Source organism: Pongo abelii, chromosome 3, assembly GCF_028885655.2.
Source record: "Pongo abelii isolate AG06213 chromosome 3, NHGRI_mPonAbe1-v2.0_pri, whole genome shotgun sequence".
NCBI classification, from domain to species: Eukaryota; Metazoa; Chordata; class Mammalia; order Primates; family Hominidae; genus Pongo; species Pongo abelii.
In genome coordinates, this window is record NC_071988.2 from 25,428,462 (window position 1) to 25,440,653 (window position 12,192).

General features: G+C 44.1%; 1 protein-coding gene across 11 annotated transcripts in view; it reads left to right on the plus strand.

Annotated features, from left to right (window-relative positions):
* The first annotated feature begins 220 nt into the window (after positions 1 to 220).
* RBPJ (recombination signal binding protein for immunoglobulin kappa J region) overlaps positions 221 to 12,192 on the plus strand; it is a 114,368-nt gene continuing 102,396 nt past the window's right edge. Inside the window, exons 1-2 of one of the 11 annotated variants that reach the window (XM_063723355.1) lie at positions 1,817 to 2,386; positions 3,384 to 3,452. In XM_063723355.1, the coding sequence (XP_063579425.1) occupies positions 3,391 to 3,452 (62 nt within the window). In that variant the 5' untranslated portion in view covers positions 1,817 to 2,386; positions 3,384 to 3,390. Of the gene's footprint in view, positions 1,569 to 1,795; positions 2,387 to 2,505; positions 2,854 to 3,358; positions 3,453 to 12,192 lie in introns of those variants that run through there. The other 10 variants (XM_063723354.1, XM_054553791.2, XM_063723353.1 and 7 more) reach the window with 10 other exon arrangements.

Consider the following 12,192-nt stretch of genomic DNA (forward strand, 5'->3'; position numbering starts at 1 on the left):
GCCGCCCGCCGGCCGCCGCCCGCCTCCCGGGCACGCGCTGCACGAACGGCGCCCGGAGCTGCTCTAGGCAAACACCTGTCCTGCCTTGGCTCCGCGAGATTTGGGGCGAAAGCTTAGGCAACAGGGGGCACGTTCTCGCGAGGTTTAGGAAATTTCCCACGGCCGTGTTGTGTCTGAGCCGAGTAGTGGAAGGCGGTGGGAAGGAGGTGTAGCGTGAGACTGGACTGCCCGCATTGGGTACATGCGCAGTGCCGCTCGCGCGGGCCGCGCCAATCCTGCAGCGCCTTCAGCAGGTTTCGGGCGGCGAATTCCAGTTCTCCGGGTTTTGGGGTTCCCTGCGAGAGGCAGCGCTAGATCTGGGAATCTCTAGGAAAGGAAAGGGCAAAGGAGGGGAAAGATGGGGGGCTGCAGGTAGGAGGAGGGGGCGGGGTTCGGGCCCTTCACTCTGATGTTCAATGCCCGGCGGGGCCAGGTTCGCCCGGGGGCTTCCGGGATCAGGCCGCCTGAAGCGCGATTCGGGCAGCCGGCAGCGTCCTCGGCTGTGCCAGGCCTTTGGGTGGCCCGGTTCCCTGTGCAGTAGTGGTCTCAACACACACCTGGGCTCACACACGGTGGTGGCTGCGATGGGGTCTTAGAGAGGCCATGCGGCACGCGAGCGGCAAGAGCTTTGATCGGGGCCTCTGGCCAGACTCGGAGGTGGGAGAATGTGGCTCACAATTCCAAGGCAGTTTTCCCTTCTGGAGAGAACTACTCCGCGCTCTGGCGTGTGTCTGCGAGGTGGCCATTAGGGGTGTCTTTGCTAGAGGCCTTGACTTGACCTCATTTCACATCCAAGGAGAACGCTAAGGCGAGAGAGCTCAACTGCAAAAGTTTTCCGCTTGAGGAGCTCTGGAAGGGCCTCATTAGCATTGGGGGGTGTAATGAATGAAGACAGTTCCCGACGTGTCACTTGCCCGAACCCCAGACATCTCTGACGCTCCTGCACCAAACGCCGAGATTAGCATAAAGGAGGCGCCCAGGGAACGTTTGAATGAATGAAAAGAGCTGGGAACCCAGAGTGAGCGGGAAGCCGCTTGGAAAACACCCATTGAGGAGGTGTTTCATCTAGGCCTGTGAAACGCAGCCCATTTTCCCAGGACCCCTCCTCCCTTCTCCTCGGCCCCGCCTCCTGACCCCTCCATTCCTCGTCCCCGTAGTAATCCCCTCCGGTTTTCCTCAGTCTCCACGTACATCCCTCAAGGCGCGTCCCAAAACCCGGATAACCGGAGCGCTCCCCATGGACCACACGGAGGGCTCGCCCGCGGAGGAGCCGCCTGCGCATGCTCCATCGCCTGGGTAGGTTTCTAGGGAAAGCAGCGAACAGGATCCCCTACTCTGCGGGCGGCGCGAGGCGTCTGGCTCTTTGCGGCGGCGGCGAGGGGAAAGGGAGCGCGGGGGCTGGGTGGAATCGAGGAGTGAGGAAAAAGGGAAGGGGCGGGGGAGAGGGACCAGGGAAGGCGTCGGGGGGAATCTCGCGAGGGTTGGAGTTTTGGCGAGAGTTTGTGGAAGATGGCGCCTGTTGTGACAGGGTAAGTCTGAGGGAATCGGAGCGCTGGGAACCGGGAAAGTTGCGGGCGTCTGGCAGCCCACGGCGGGCAGCGGGTTGGGGGGCCGCGGCGCGCTTGGCGTTCGGGGACCCGCGGGGGCGGCGTCGCGTGCGCCGAGCGCGGCGGCGGCGGCGTGTGGCCGTGCGCTGCCGCTCTGCGCTGCCGTGGCTCGGGCTCCAGCGCGTGAGGGCGGGCGGCGGCGGCGAGGCCGGCGGGTGCGGGCGTGAGTGCGGCCGGGCGCGCGGGGCCCTCGGGCGCCGTGCCTCCCGCGCGCCTCCAGCGGGCCCTGCCTGGGGGCCCCGTGCATCTTTGTTCCTCGCGGCCGTTGTCGCTGCCTCGCCCCGCTAGTGCCCCCGGCCCCGGGCGCTTTGTCTTTCACCGCTACCCCCTGCGACTCTCTACCCCCGGCCCTTTGTTTCGCCGCCTTGGGCGCTTTGTCCGACCCGTGGCGTCCCACATCCCCTCTCCATCTCTTCCCCTCCGCTGTCCTTCCTCCCGTGCCCCTTTGTTGTGCCACACTCTTGTCGGTAGCCCAGTGACCTGCCACACAGCCCGGGCACCAGATTCCTGCCTTAATTGTTCTTCCATTGTCTTTCTCCTGTGGGTCTCCTCTCACCTTTCTCTATGGTCCTGGATCACCCCCCGAGGCTTTGTCTCCCCCATCCCCGGGCTTATTCTCTCGGCACCCCCTTCCTCTCCCGTCATCGGTTGATTTATCCACAACCCACGGTGTACGTCTGCTGAACTGTCTCAGCCCCGGGGACTCCATCTGCCGCTTCTAAGTGCACACAGATTCTACGGTTTGTTGTTGTTTTGTGGGTCTGAAAGATGCATGGGATACTTAGTTTTCTCCTCCGCACCTCTTTTTCTCGGGATTTCTTGTACCCCCTCGCCCCCCTATCGCCACCCCTTTCTCTCGGGATTAAAGCGTCTCCAATTTTCCTCGCCGTCTGTTTAGTGCAGTGGGTTGTTTTGCTTGGAAACAGTAGCCTTGGAAAAAGATCTGGTCTCTTGGTGGTTCTTGCGCCCCCCGGCCCCCGCCCCCCTCCTGGTTCCTGACGGCGTAGGCCAAGGGCAGCTGTCTGTCGAAGCTTTGCAATCTAGGCTGCCTGAGGATGATTGGAGGGTATCGTAGGACGGTTAGAAGGAGGCTCAAGATGTATATATGTGTTTTTCTGTTAGTGTTTGAGAATAGTTTCAGATATCCACAATGGATATTCATTTGGCTTGTGAGTAGGAGTTGAGTGAATTTCCATGTTAAAAACTTGTGAGTGTTGGGGCGGAGAATTTCAGCATTTTCTAGAAATCTGGATTTAGAATTTATCAGTAACTTCTGCCTCATAAGGAAAAGGAGAGGCATTCCGCTTGGGAATTTTATATAAATGTTTTATTTTTTCTTAATCATTAGATAGTTTACAGTTACGCGCTTTTTGCTGCTCTGTAGATGCGTGACAACCCTTCTGCCCCATCATTGGGGTTGAAATGAGGACAGCACCGAAGAGTGCAGTTTCTGGTTGATGAATACTGCTTCTAGGATCTTTGTGGAAGATATTAATCAAATGCAGTAAAAAGTATACGTATAATATGTATATTATATATATATGTAATAGCCTGTAGTGAGATTATTTTAAAGACACTTCCTAGTGTTAAAGGACCCTTGAAGTGTTTCGAGTTTTTATTGTTTTGGTAATGCTAAAAGCTTGGGGTTGTGTGAATGGGGGTGGGGGGTGTGGTGTGATGTATTTTAATGACTTGAGTTATTCTGGTGCTAGGAATAAGAGTTATTATATTTACCAGGATTACTATGCTGAAGGTATTCTTCAAGAGTTTGTTTTTTTTCTACTGGTTGATCTTCACTTTTAGAAGGTATGTTACCCATAAAATCATTTGGAGTGTCATTTCATTTACAAACTGAAATTCTACAATAGTAAAGTGTTGTTGATAGGGGACATACGAGATCTACTCTAACGAGTATTGGAGCATTGGAAAATATTTTTTTTCTGGCTGTGATTAGAATTAGTAGTTTGAGTTTTAATTAATGGAAAACCATGGTTTCATGATTGATACATAAGTTTCTTTGTGAAAATCTGCAGTCTGGGTCGCTTGAGTGGGTTTTACCAATAATTTTATGTTTCCCTTACTTGTTCTTGTACATAATCATTGTTTTGAAGGTAAAATCTTGAGCTCACTGGTTCTCTGACTGGGAGCAAAGTGTAAATACTGTGTAATAATGGAAGGTATTTTGCTCTGACTTGTACCTGTAAGAATGATTACACAGACATGATAAAAGCGCTTTTACCATTTGAGTTGCGTTTTTCTTTGTAAATCGTGTAATACTTTTACTTACACGATTGGTGAACTAAAACTGCTTTTAATTAGATTATAACAGCAGCATATTTCGAAATCTGGATGAGTTGTGGCTGGAGAACTTTCATTCTGAGTATTAACTGTTAAAGCTTTAAATTTTATTATCCATGCATATTGCTGATGGATCTGTGAGTATATTTTCAGAAAACAAGAGACTTGCAATATTTTCAAATCTGTACTAATATACACTTGTAGGCATTAGATTTTAAGCAGTTAGGTTTGTTAAAAAGTTACCTGTTGTCCTATACCAACGGATTTCTATCAGTGTTTTTTTTAAGTGGGTAAGATCAAAATTGGTTTGATTGAAAGGCCATTCTTGCCAGATGTAATTCATTAAATAACCTTTGGCACCCTTGATGGATAAGGCATTAGGAAAACATTGTTTTGTTTGAAAGTTATTACATATCTGATTCTTCTGTTCATTTTTAGAAATAAGACCCAGGACTTGGCTTTAAAGCATTATTTTACATTTTGCTTCCTCCTAATACTAAATTTCATGTTATTTCAACTAGGGGCAGTATTTTCTCATGGATTGACTAAAAGTTGTTATTTTTGGCATCTGGCTTTGTGATTATTTCCAAGTTACTCTACTTCCCTTGGGCCAGTTTCCTAACTGTGTAGTAAAATGGGAATTATAATAACTTGCCACATCTGCACAGGATTGCTGTGCCTTAAGATTCGCAGAGAGCATCCTTGGATGAAAACTGTGGGGAAAGTCTAGGAATTGTTACTGAAATAAGCTAATGTGAAGTAGGTCATATAGGAAGTCAAATAGGAGGTTTTTAAGTTCTTGGCAAGACACAGTAGCGATAGTGGGATTTTTTAAAATCCCAAATATGTATTATAGGTAATAAAACAGATACCTTTATTCCTGCCCCCCATAAACTTATAGGGAGAGAGACAAGTAAAAAAAATTACAGAGTGATGTGTCGTGTGTGTGTGTGTGGGTGTGGGTGTGGGTGTGTGGAGTAAGAGATTGAAGTTCTGTCAAACTCAAATGTAATAACATTATAAAATTATGGATGCCTTTCCTCTTGTTTTCTGCATGTAGCAATATTCTATTTATTTATTTTATTTTATTTTTTTGAGACAGGGTCTCACTCTGTCGCCAGGCTGGAGTTCAGTGGCACAATCTTAGCTCACTGCAACCTCCACCTCCTGGGTTCAAGCAATCCTCCTGCCTTAGCCTCCTGAGTAGCTGGGATTACCAGCGTGCACCATCACACCTGGCTAATTTTGTATTTTTAGTAGATACGGGGTTTCACCATGTTAGCCAGGGTGATCTCAAAACTCCTGACCTCAAGGGATCTGCCCACCTTGGCCTCCCAAAGTACTGGGATTACAGGGGTGAGCCACCATGCGTGGCCTGCATGTAGTAATATTTAACAAATGGTAGTACAACATGCTTTCACTGGACTCTAAGCCAAGTCTGTTAATAGCAGTGATTAATTTTAAATATGCCTTATATTTTCTAGTGCTTTGTCATTTGCTCTTAAGAATAATTTCTAATAACCATGACTATAATTTCAGATTGACTCTTGGCCTTAGAAAAGTGTTTTGCATTTGAGGAACACTCTGTAGATACTTATTGACTGAATGAAACCTGTTGCTTCTCTGTTCTTGGTAGATGATACCATATTCCGTTTGGTTCCCAAAGCCACGATTCCTGATTCCTCTCTCACTAGCCTTTACATTTAATTACTGAGAACTGATCATTTTTCCTTCTAAAAAATCTCTTGAATCTGTTTCCCTTATCCTCACTGTGACAGTTCATGCTGTCATTTCTCACCTGGTTTACTATGACGTACTGACAGCCTCTTTCTGCTTTTAGAGTCACCACCTTTATCCACCTTCTGCAGTAGCAGAGCAGTCTTTCTAAAGAGCAAATCTGATCAGTGCTTAATCTAAAAACCTTTCAATGGCTCCCCCTAGCAGCGTTCATTAAGAGAGGCAACAGAGTGGAGGGTTATGAGCTCACATTTAGTGTTTAATCTGAACTGGGTTCCAATTCTGTCTCTGGCACTTAAAACCCCTGCCAGTTAAAACCCCTGTAACATTGACAGTTAATCTCTTTATCAATTGCAAGATAATTATTCCTAACTCAGAAAGTTGTTGTGAAGATTAAATGAAATAATGTATGAAAGCATTTAGCAGAATTCCTGGCAGGTAGCAAGTGCTCAAAAGATGTTAGCTACTGTGGCACATAGGATCCTCCGTAAGTATTTCATCTGTCTCATCTCCAGCTGAGTTGTTTGCCATTTTCTCTCCATAATCAGTGCTTCAGTCATATTAAAGTATTTTGACGTCTCTGCATGAGCTCAGCAGTTTAACGCCTTCTTGTGTATGAAAAGTAATGGTCCTTAGTAGGTTATTTCTCAAGACTAAGGGAATATTCTAACCAGATCTACCAGACTACAGTTGGTGCCTGGCTGCATAAATACTGTGTATTTAATACAGTATTAAATGCTGTATATAATTATCTTGGAAGCATGATACTAAGTTGTAATTATCACACCCAAATATTGTTACTTGTGGCAGGTATCATTTATATTCTTATACTTAGAAGATTGTCTATCACATGATAGAGACTCAGCAAAAAGAATTTTTGAACATAGGACTCAGTGCTTTGAAATCTTGATGCAACATGGTTCATGTGGCACAATTTTATAATTGTGTGTGTGCTTATGTGTATACAGTATATGTGTGTCTAATTCATATATATGTGTAATTTATATATAGGTATTTGACTTTGGTTCTGTAAGGAGTAATTGCTGAAGTACCCAGAGGAATTGATATTTTCAGCCACAAGCAGTCTCATAGCCCCTGAGAACATTATAGTAAGGCTCTTAGGCAAAAGTTTTTTTTTTTGATTATTAGAAAATACTACATTATAGTTGTACAAAACTGACAAGTTTAAATTTCACTTTTGTTTTTTATATGATTGGCTGTCAGTGTTTATCAAAAGATTCCATATTTTTAAGTGTTTTCAGTACTAGATGGCTAGGGATGTATGTTAGATTAAACCGTAGAACACTGTAGACTGCTTTTTGGGGAATCCATGCCATAGAACCAAATAATAAGTTGATAATCTACATGGAGACTCAGGTCTCATGGACATATTACTTACAGATAATTTCTTTAAACTTCAGGTTCTACCTCTATAAAATAGGGGATGATAATTATATTTTATCTGTCAGGCACATTGTGACTGTCAAGTAAGGTAAATTTTGTGAAATAAGGTCAAATGAAACAGTGTATGTGTAAGTGACTTGTAAACAGTAAAGCATTCTATACAAATATTTTAATTACTGTAAGAATCAGTTTCCTCTGGTAACCTTTCATCTTGAGCAGGGCTCAAGTTGGACTTTTTATACTGCAAGCTGTGGTTTTGTGGGTCATGTTTTAGGAAGGCAGCAATGTATTTGGTGCAGAGGACCGCAACCCTTGAAATATGTGCTTTGGCATTTTAAGCAGACATATTTGTTAAATTACTGCTTGACCACGAATGTTGTCATTGAGTCACCCCCAGCTTTTTGGGGTCTATTTCTTACTGCTCTCTTCTCTGCTTGGGCAGCTGTAACAATGTAGGAATGTTGAATGTCTAGCTGCTACTATCTCTCAGACACTTATCCTGCCCACAGTTCTGTATGCCTCTTAGGCCTGGCACAATATCATGGTGTTGCTTATGCCTCATTAGACCTGCTGCTTAAGGGAATTAAATGATATCCTAACGGTCTAAAAAGGGTAATATATTTCCTGAACATGTCATATTTACTGTAGGAGGTTGGGGAAGGCGTCACAGGCACTGTAAGTGGTAGTATTACCTATCCGTATAGATATTTGTGTGATTTTGTTGTGTTGAGACAATGCATAATGGTAAGTTTGAGAGCTTTTCAGTCATATTGGTGAAGTTTACGGCAATCTTGGGAATATTTATACTATTTTAAGTTTACAAAAAATAAAATATAGACAAAAAAATTTTTTTTAGGCATTCTGAGTTGCAAAAGCCTTGCAATGAAAGCTGCATCTATTTGATGTGAAGCAGAATACACTAGAAAATCAAGTTGACCCTGGAGTTTTTTTTTTTTTGTATTCAGTAGTCTTAGCCTAAGAGCTAATGATTATCTGTGCGATTGTTAATGAGATGATAATCAGAGTTGTAAGTGAATAAGAATAGTTTCTCATAAAAAGTTTACATAACAAGAGAAAAAATATTTAATGTTGGGCGCAGTAGCTCAGGCCTGTAATCCCAGCAGTTTGGGAGGCTGAGGCGGGAAGATCGCCTGAGCCCAGGAGTTTGAGGCTGCAATGAATGGTGATCATGCCACTGCACTCCAGCCTGGGTGACAGAGAAAGACCCTGTCTCAAAAAAAGAAAAGTTTTTCACTCTATAAAACTTTTTTATAAGTATGATATTATGTTATAGAAGTACAGTATTGCTTTATGAAATATAAATGTAATATTGTAGATTTCTTTAAATAATGTGAACAGTTTATTATGGACATAGCTTAATTTCCTCCAGTACAAACTAGCTTTAGACTGGTTTGCATAAATAGAACAAAGGTATATGTTCCCTTTTGGAAAACTGCAGATCTGCAAAGATTGTGCCTGATTTTGCCAGCATATTTTTTCACATTTTTTTTTTTAATTTGAGTGATAAAATTTTTCATGCAAAAAATTACCTAGTTCTGTACAAAGCTCCTAACCCATACACCATTTCGAGTAAGCAGAAACATTGGGGTCCTAAGACATGTAGGAAGGGTGTTAAGGAAAATATTAATAGTATAACCATGCTTTAGTGGCTCTCCTTTTAGTATTGTTTTAATAACAGTATATTTATTAAATAAGCAGTTGAACACTTATTAGGTATAAGACACTGTTTGTGCTGGTCCTATAAAGATGGCTAAGAAATGGTTTGGTGAAGCTCATGACTTGGTAGAGTGTACACAGGTAATTATTGTGTAAGGGAGATGATGGTAAGTGCTGTAACAGATATTTAGTGTTGGTGGGAACACAGATGTAAATGATTATCTTCAGTTGGAGGGGAGTTCATAGAAAAGGTGAGAGTTGATAGGGAGTGATGGGAAATTAAGCTGGAAAAGTGATTGGGAGCCTCTTGGAAGACCTTGAGTGCTAACCTGATTATTTGGTTTTTTGGCTGGTTGGTGTTTTTAGAGACAGCCTCATCGCTCTGTTGCTCAGCCTGGAATACAGTGGCACAGTCGTACTTCACTGCAGCCTCAACCTCCTGGGCTCAAGGGATCCTCCTGCCTCACCCTCCCCAGTTGCTAGGACTGTAGGTGTGTGCCACCAAACCCAGGTGTGGGCCAGCAACCCCAGTTAATTTAAAACATTTTTTTTGTACAGACAGCCTTGATACGTTTTCCAGGCTGGTCCGGAACTCCCGGGCTCAAGTGATCCTTCTGCCTTGGTCTCCCAATGTGGTGTGATTACGGATGGCCTAAGGTGATTATTTGAATATTAATCAGGGATGCAGAGGACAAGGGTAAGGTATTGAGGTTTTTGTTTGTTTGTTTGTTTGTTTTGACGGAGTTTTGCTCTGTTGCCCAGGCTGGAGTGCAATGGCGCGATCTTGGCTCACCGCAACATCTGCCTCCCGGGTTCAAGTGATTCTCCTGCTTCAGCCTCCTGAGTAGTTGGGGTTACAGGCATGCGCCACCACGTTCAGCTAATACTGTATTTTCAGTAGAGACGGGGTTTCTCCATGTTGGTCAGGCTGGTCTCAAACTTCTGACCTCAGGTGATCCACCCACCTCAGACTCCCAAAGTGCTAGGATTACAGGCGTGAGCCACCGTTCCTGGCAGCATTGAAGGTTTTAAGATGAGGTAGGGCTGGATGTAAACATTGTAAAATAGATTGGAATTGGTGGACACCATAAGAGAAATATAATCAAAATCTGATTTTGGTGGTGGGCCTAGGAATGAATAGGCCAAGAAGCTCTTTTTGAGGCAGGGTGACATGGGGAACTTTGGAATAATTGTACTGTAAGTCACTAAAATAAGTTTGTGGCTATGAGCATTTCACTTAAGCTAGGTCTTTTCCTTTGTCTAAAAAATGGAAGAAAATAATATTTCATGGTATTGATGTGAGGATTAATAAGATAAGAGATAGAAAATGCCGGCCGGGCAAGGTGGCTCACGCTTGTAATCCCAGCACTTTGGGAGGCCGAGGTGGGCGGATCACGAGGTCAGGAGATCGAGACCATCCTGGCTAACACGGTGAAACCCTGTCTCTACTAAAAATACAAAAAAATTAGCTGGGCGTGGTGGCAGGCGCCTGTAGTCCCAGCTACTCGGGAGGCTGAGGCAGGAGAATGGCGTGAACCCGGGAGGCGGAGCTTGCAGTGAGCCGAGATCGCGCCACTGCACTCCAGCCTGGGCGACAGAGCGAGACTCTGTCTCAAAAAAAAGAAAATGCCTAGTTTAGTTCTGGTAATAGTAAGTACTCAATAAATAGGTTCTCCTTACCCCTTTTCTGAAGTGTAGAATTTAAAGGATAAGATGGGAGTGGGGTACACCCCCTTCAGAAGGGAGGGTAGGAAAAAACCTGAAATTAAAACCTGGGTGATAAAATAATCAGAAAAGGAAAAGTTCTGAGTAAGGTGAACAGATTTAAGAGAAACTTCTTAACAAAGTGTTGTGCTTATTGTAGGTCTTTAATAAATGCTGGATGCTTATTTTTGCATACTTCTGTTACACTTAACATTGTTCTTCAATTATATAAATTTATCTGTAATTGATTGTCTAATCTGTCAGTGAGCTTCATAAGAAAAGGAGCAATTATTTTACTTACCTTGCACAATTGTGGAGCACCTACCATCTGCCAGAATGTTATTTGCTGGATGAACATGGCTTGAGCAGATTTGGTAATATATAACACTTGCCACTAGGTGGCTCTTAGTCTAAGTGATAAAGCTGACATTCAGCATAGATAGGTTTTTCTACCTAGAAACCCACGTAGAAACTGACCCCCTGGATTATATTCACTTTTTTGCCTTTTCTGTACCTATATTTTTTGAAGTGGAGTATGAAACACATATCATATAGAAAACTCATTTACACTTTTGAAAACTAGAAAAATGTAATGCCTTTAGAATATGTCCTGTAGAAAGCAGCAGAATGGAAGCTCAGTGAAATTCACAAGTGAACAAAGCACATTTCCCCATCTCTCAATGTGCTTAAAGTGAAGCATGATGGTTTGATTTTAGGCATTGTCTTTTGTTGTTATGACTGTGTAAATTGCTTTAAAGGAAGATATTGTGAGGATTTGTTTCTCAGAGGATTTGATGAACGATGATGAAGTGTGGTGTGTACTGATGCTGGGCTATGATTTTCTGTACTCTTATTTATATTGTACTCTCCCTGTTGAGGAGTAACATACCATCGAATGGTAACTTACGTAACATAGAAAGGTGACTACATCCTGTGTGACACGTGTGATAGATTCAGGAAATTTTAGAGCCGGAGAAGACCTTACTAATCATATATTCTGAAAGTACCCACTCATTTACACAGACAGGTTAGATAATGGCTGAGACACATTCAGTGACTGAGCTAGTTCCTGGTTTGTTTTAGCGGGAGGGGAAGGCCTATGTTAGTCTTTTTTTTTGAAACAGGGTTTGCTGTCACCTAGGCTAGAATACAGTGGTGCTACCATGGCTCACTGCAGCCTCAGTCTCCTGGGCTCGTAATCTTCCCACTTGAGCTTCCTGAGTAGTTGGGACTAGGTGCACGCCACCATGCCTAGCTGGTTTTTATAGAGACGGAGTTTTGCCTTGTTGCCCAGGCCGATCTTAAACTTCTGGGCTCAGGGGATCTGCCGGCCTCAGCCTTCCAAAGTGCTGGGATTACAAGTGTGAACCACTGTACCCAACGTTATGTTGTTGTTGTTGTTGTTTTTTTTCCATACCTTTCTATTTATCTCACTCAGCTGCCTTTTAATGTTACATGCATTTTTTAAAAATAGCCCTTTTTCTCATATGTGCAGACTTAGAGCAAGACTGCAAATCCCTCAGCTCCCAAGCCTGGATGGGTAGAGTGCGGCGGCCAATGTTGCTTCATTAAATGGTCACCTCGGAGCCTGCCTGCTCTTTCCTCGTTTGCTGTGTTCCTGTTTTTGGTGCTGCTTATGATCTTTATCTTGTATTTCTAACTGACCAGGTGGCCTCTTCAGGAACATAGTTGTCCTCCTCACTGCACACCTCCTTATCCACTCTGC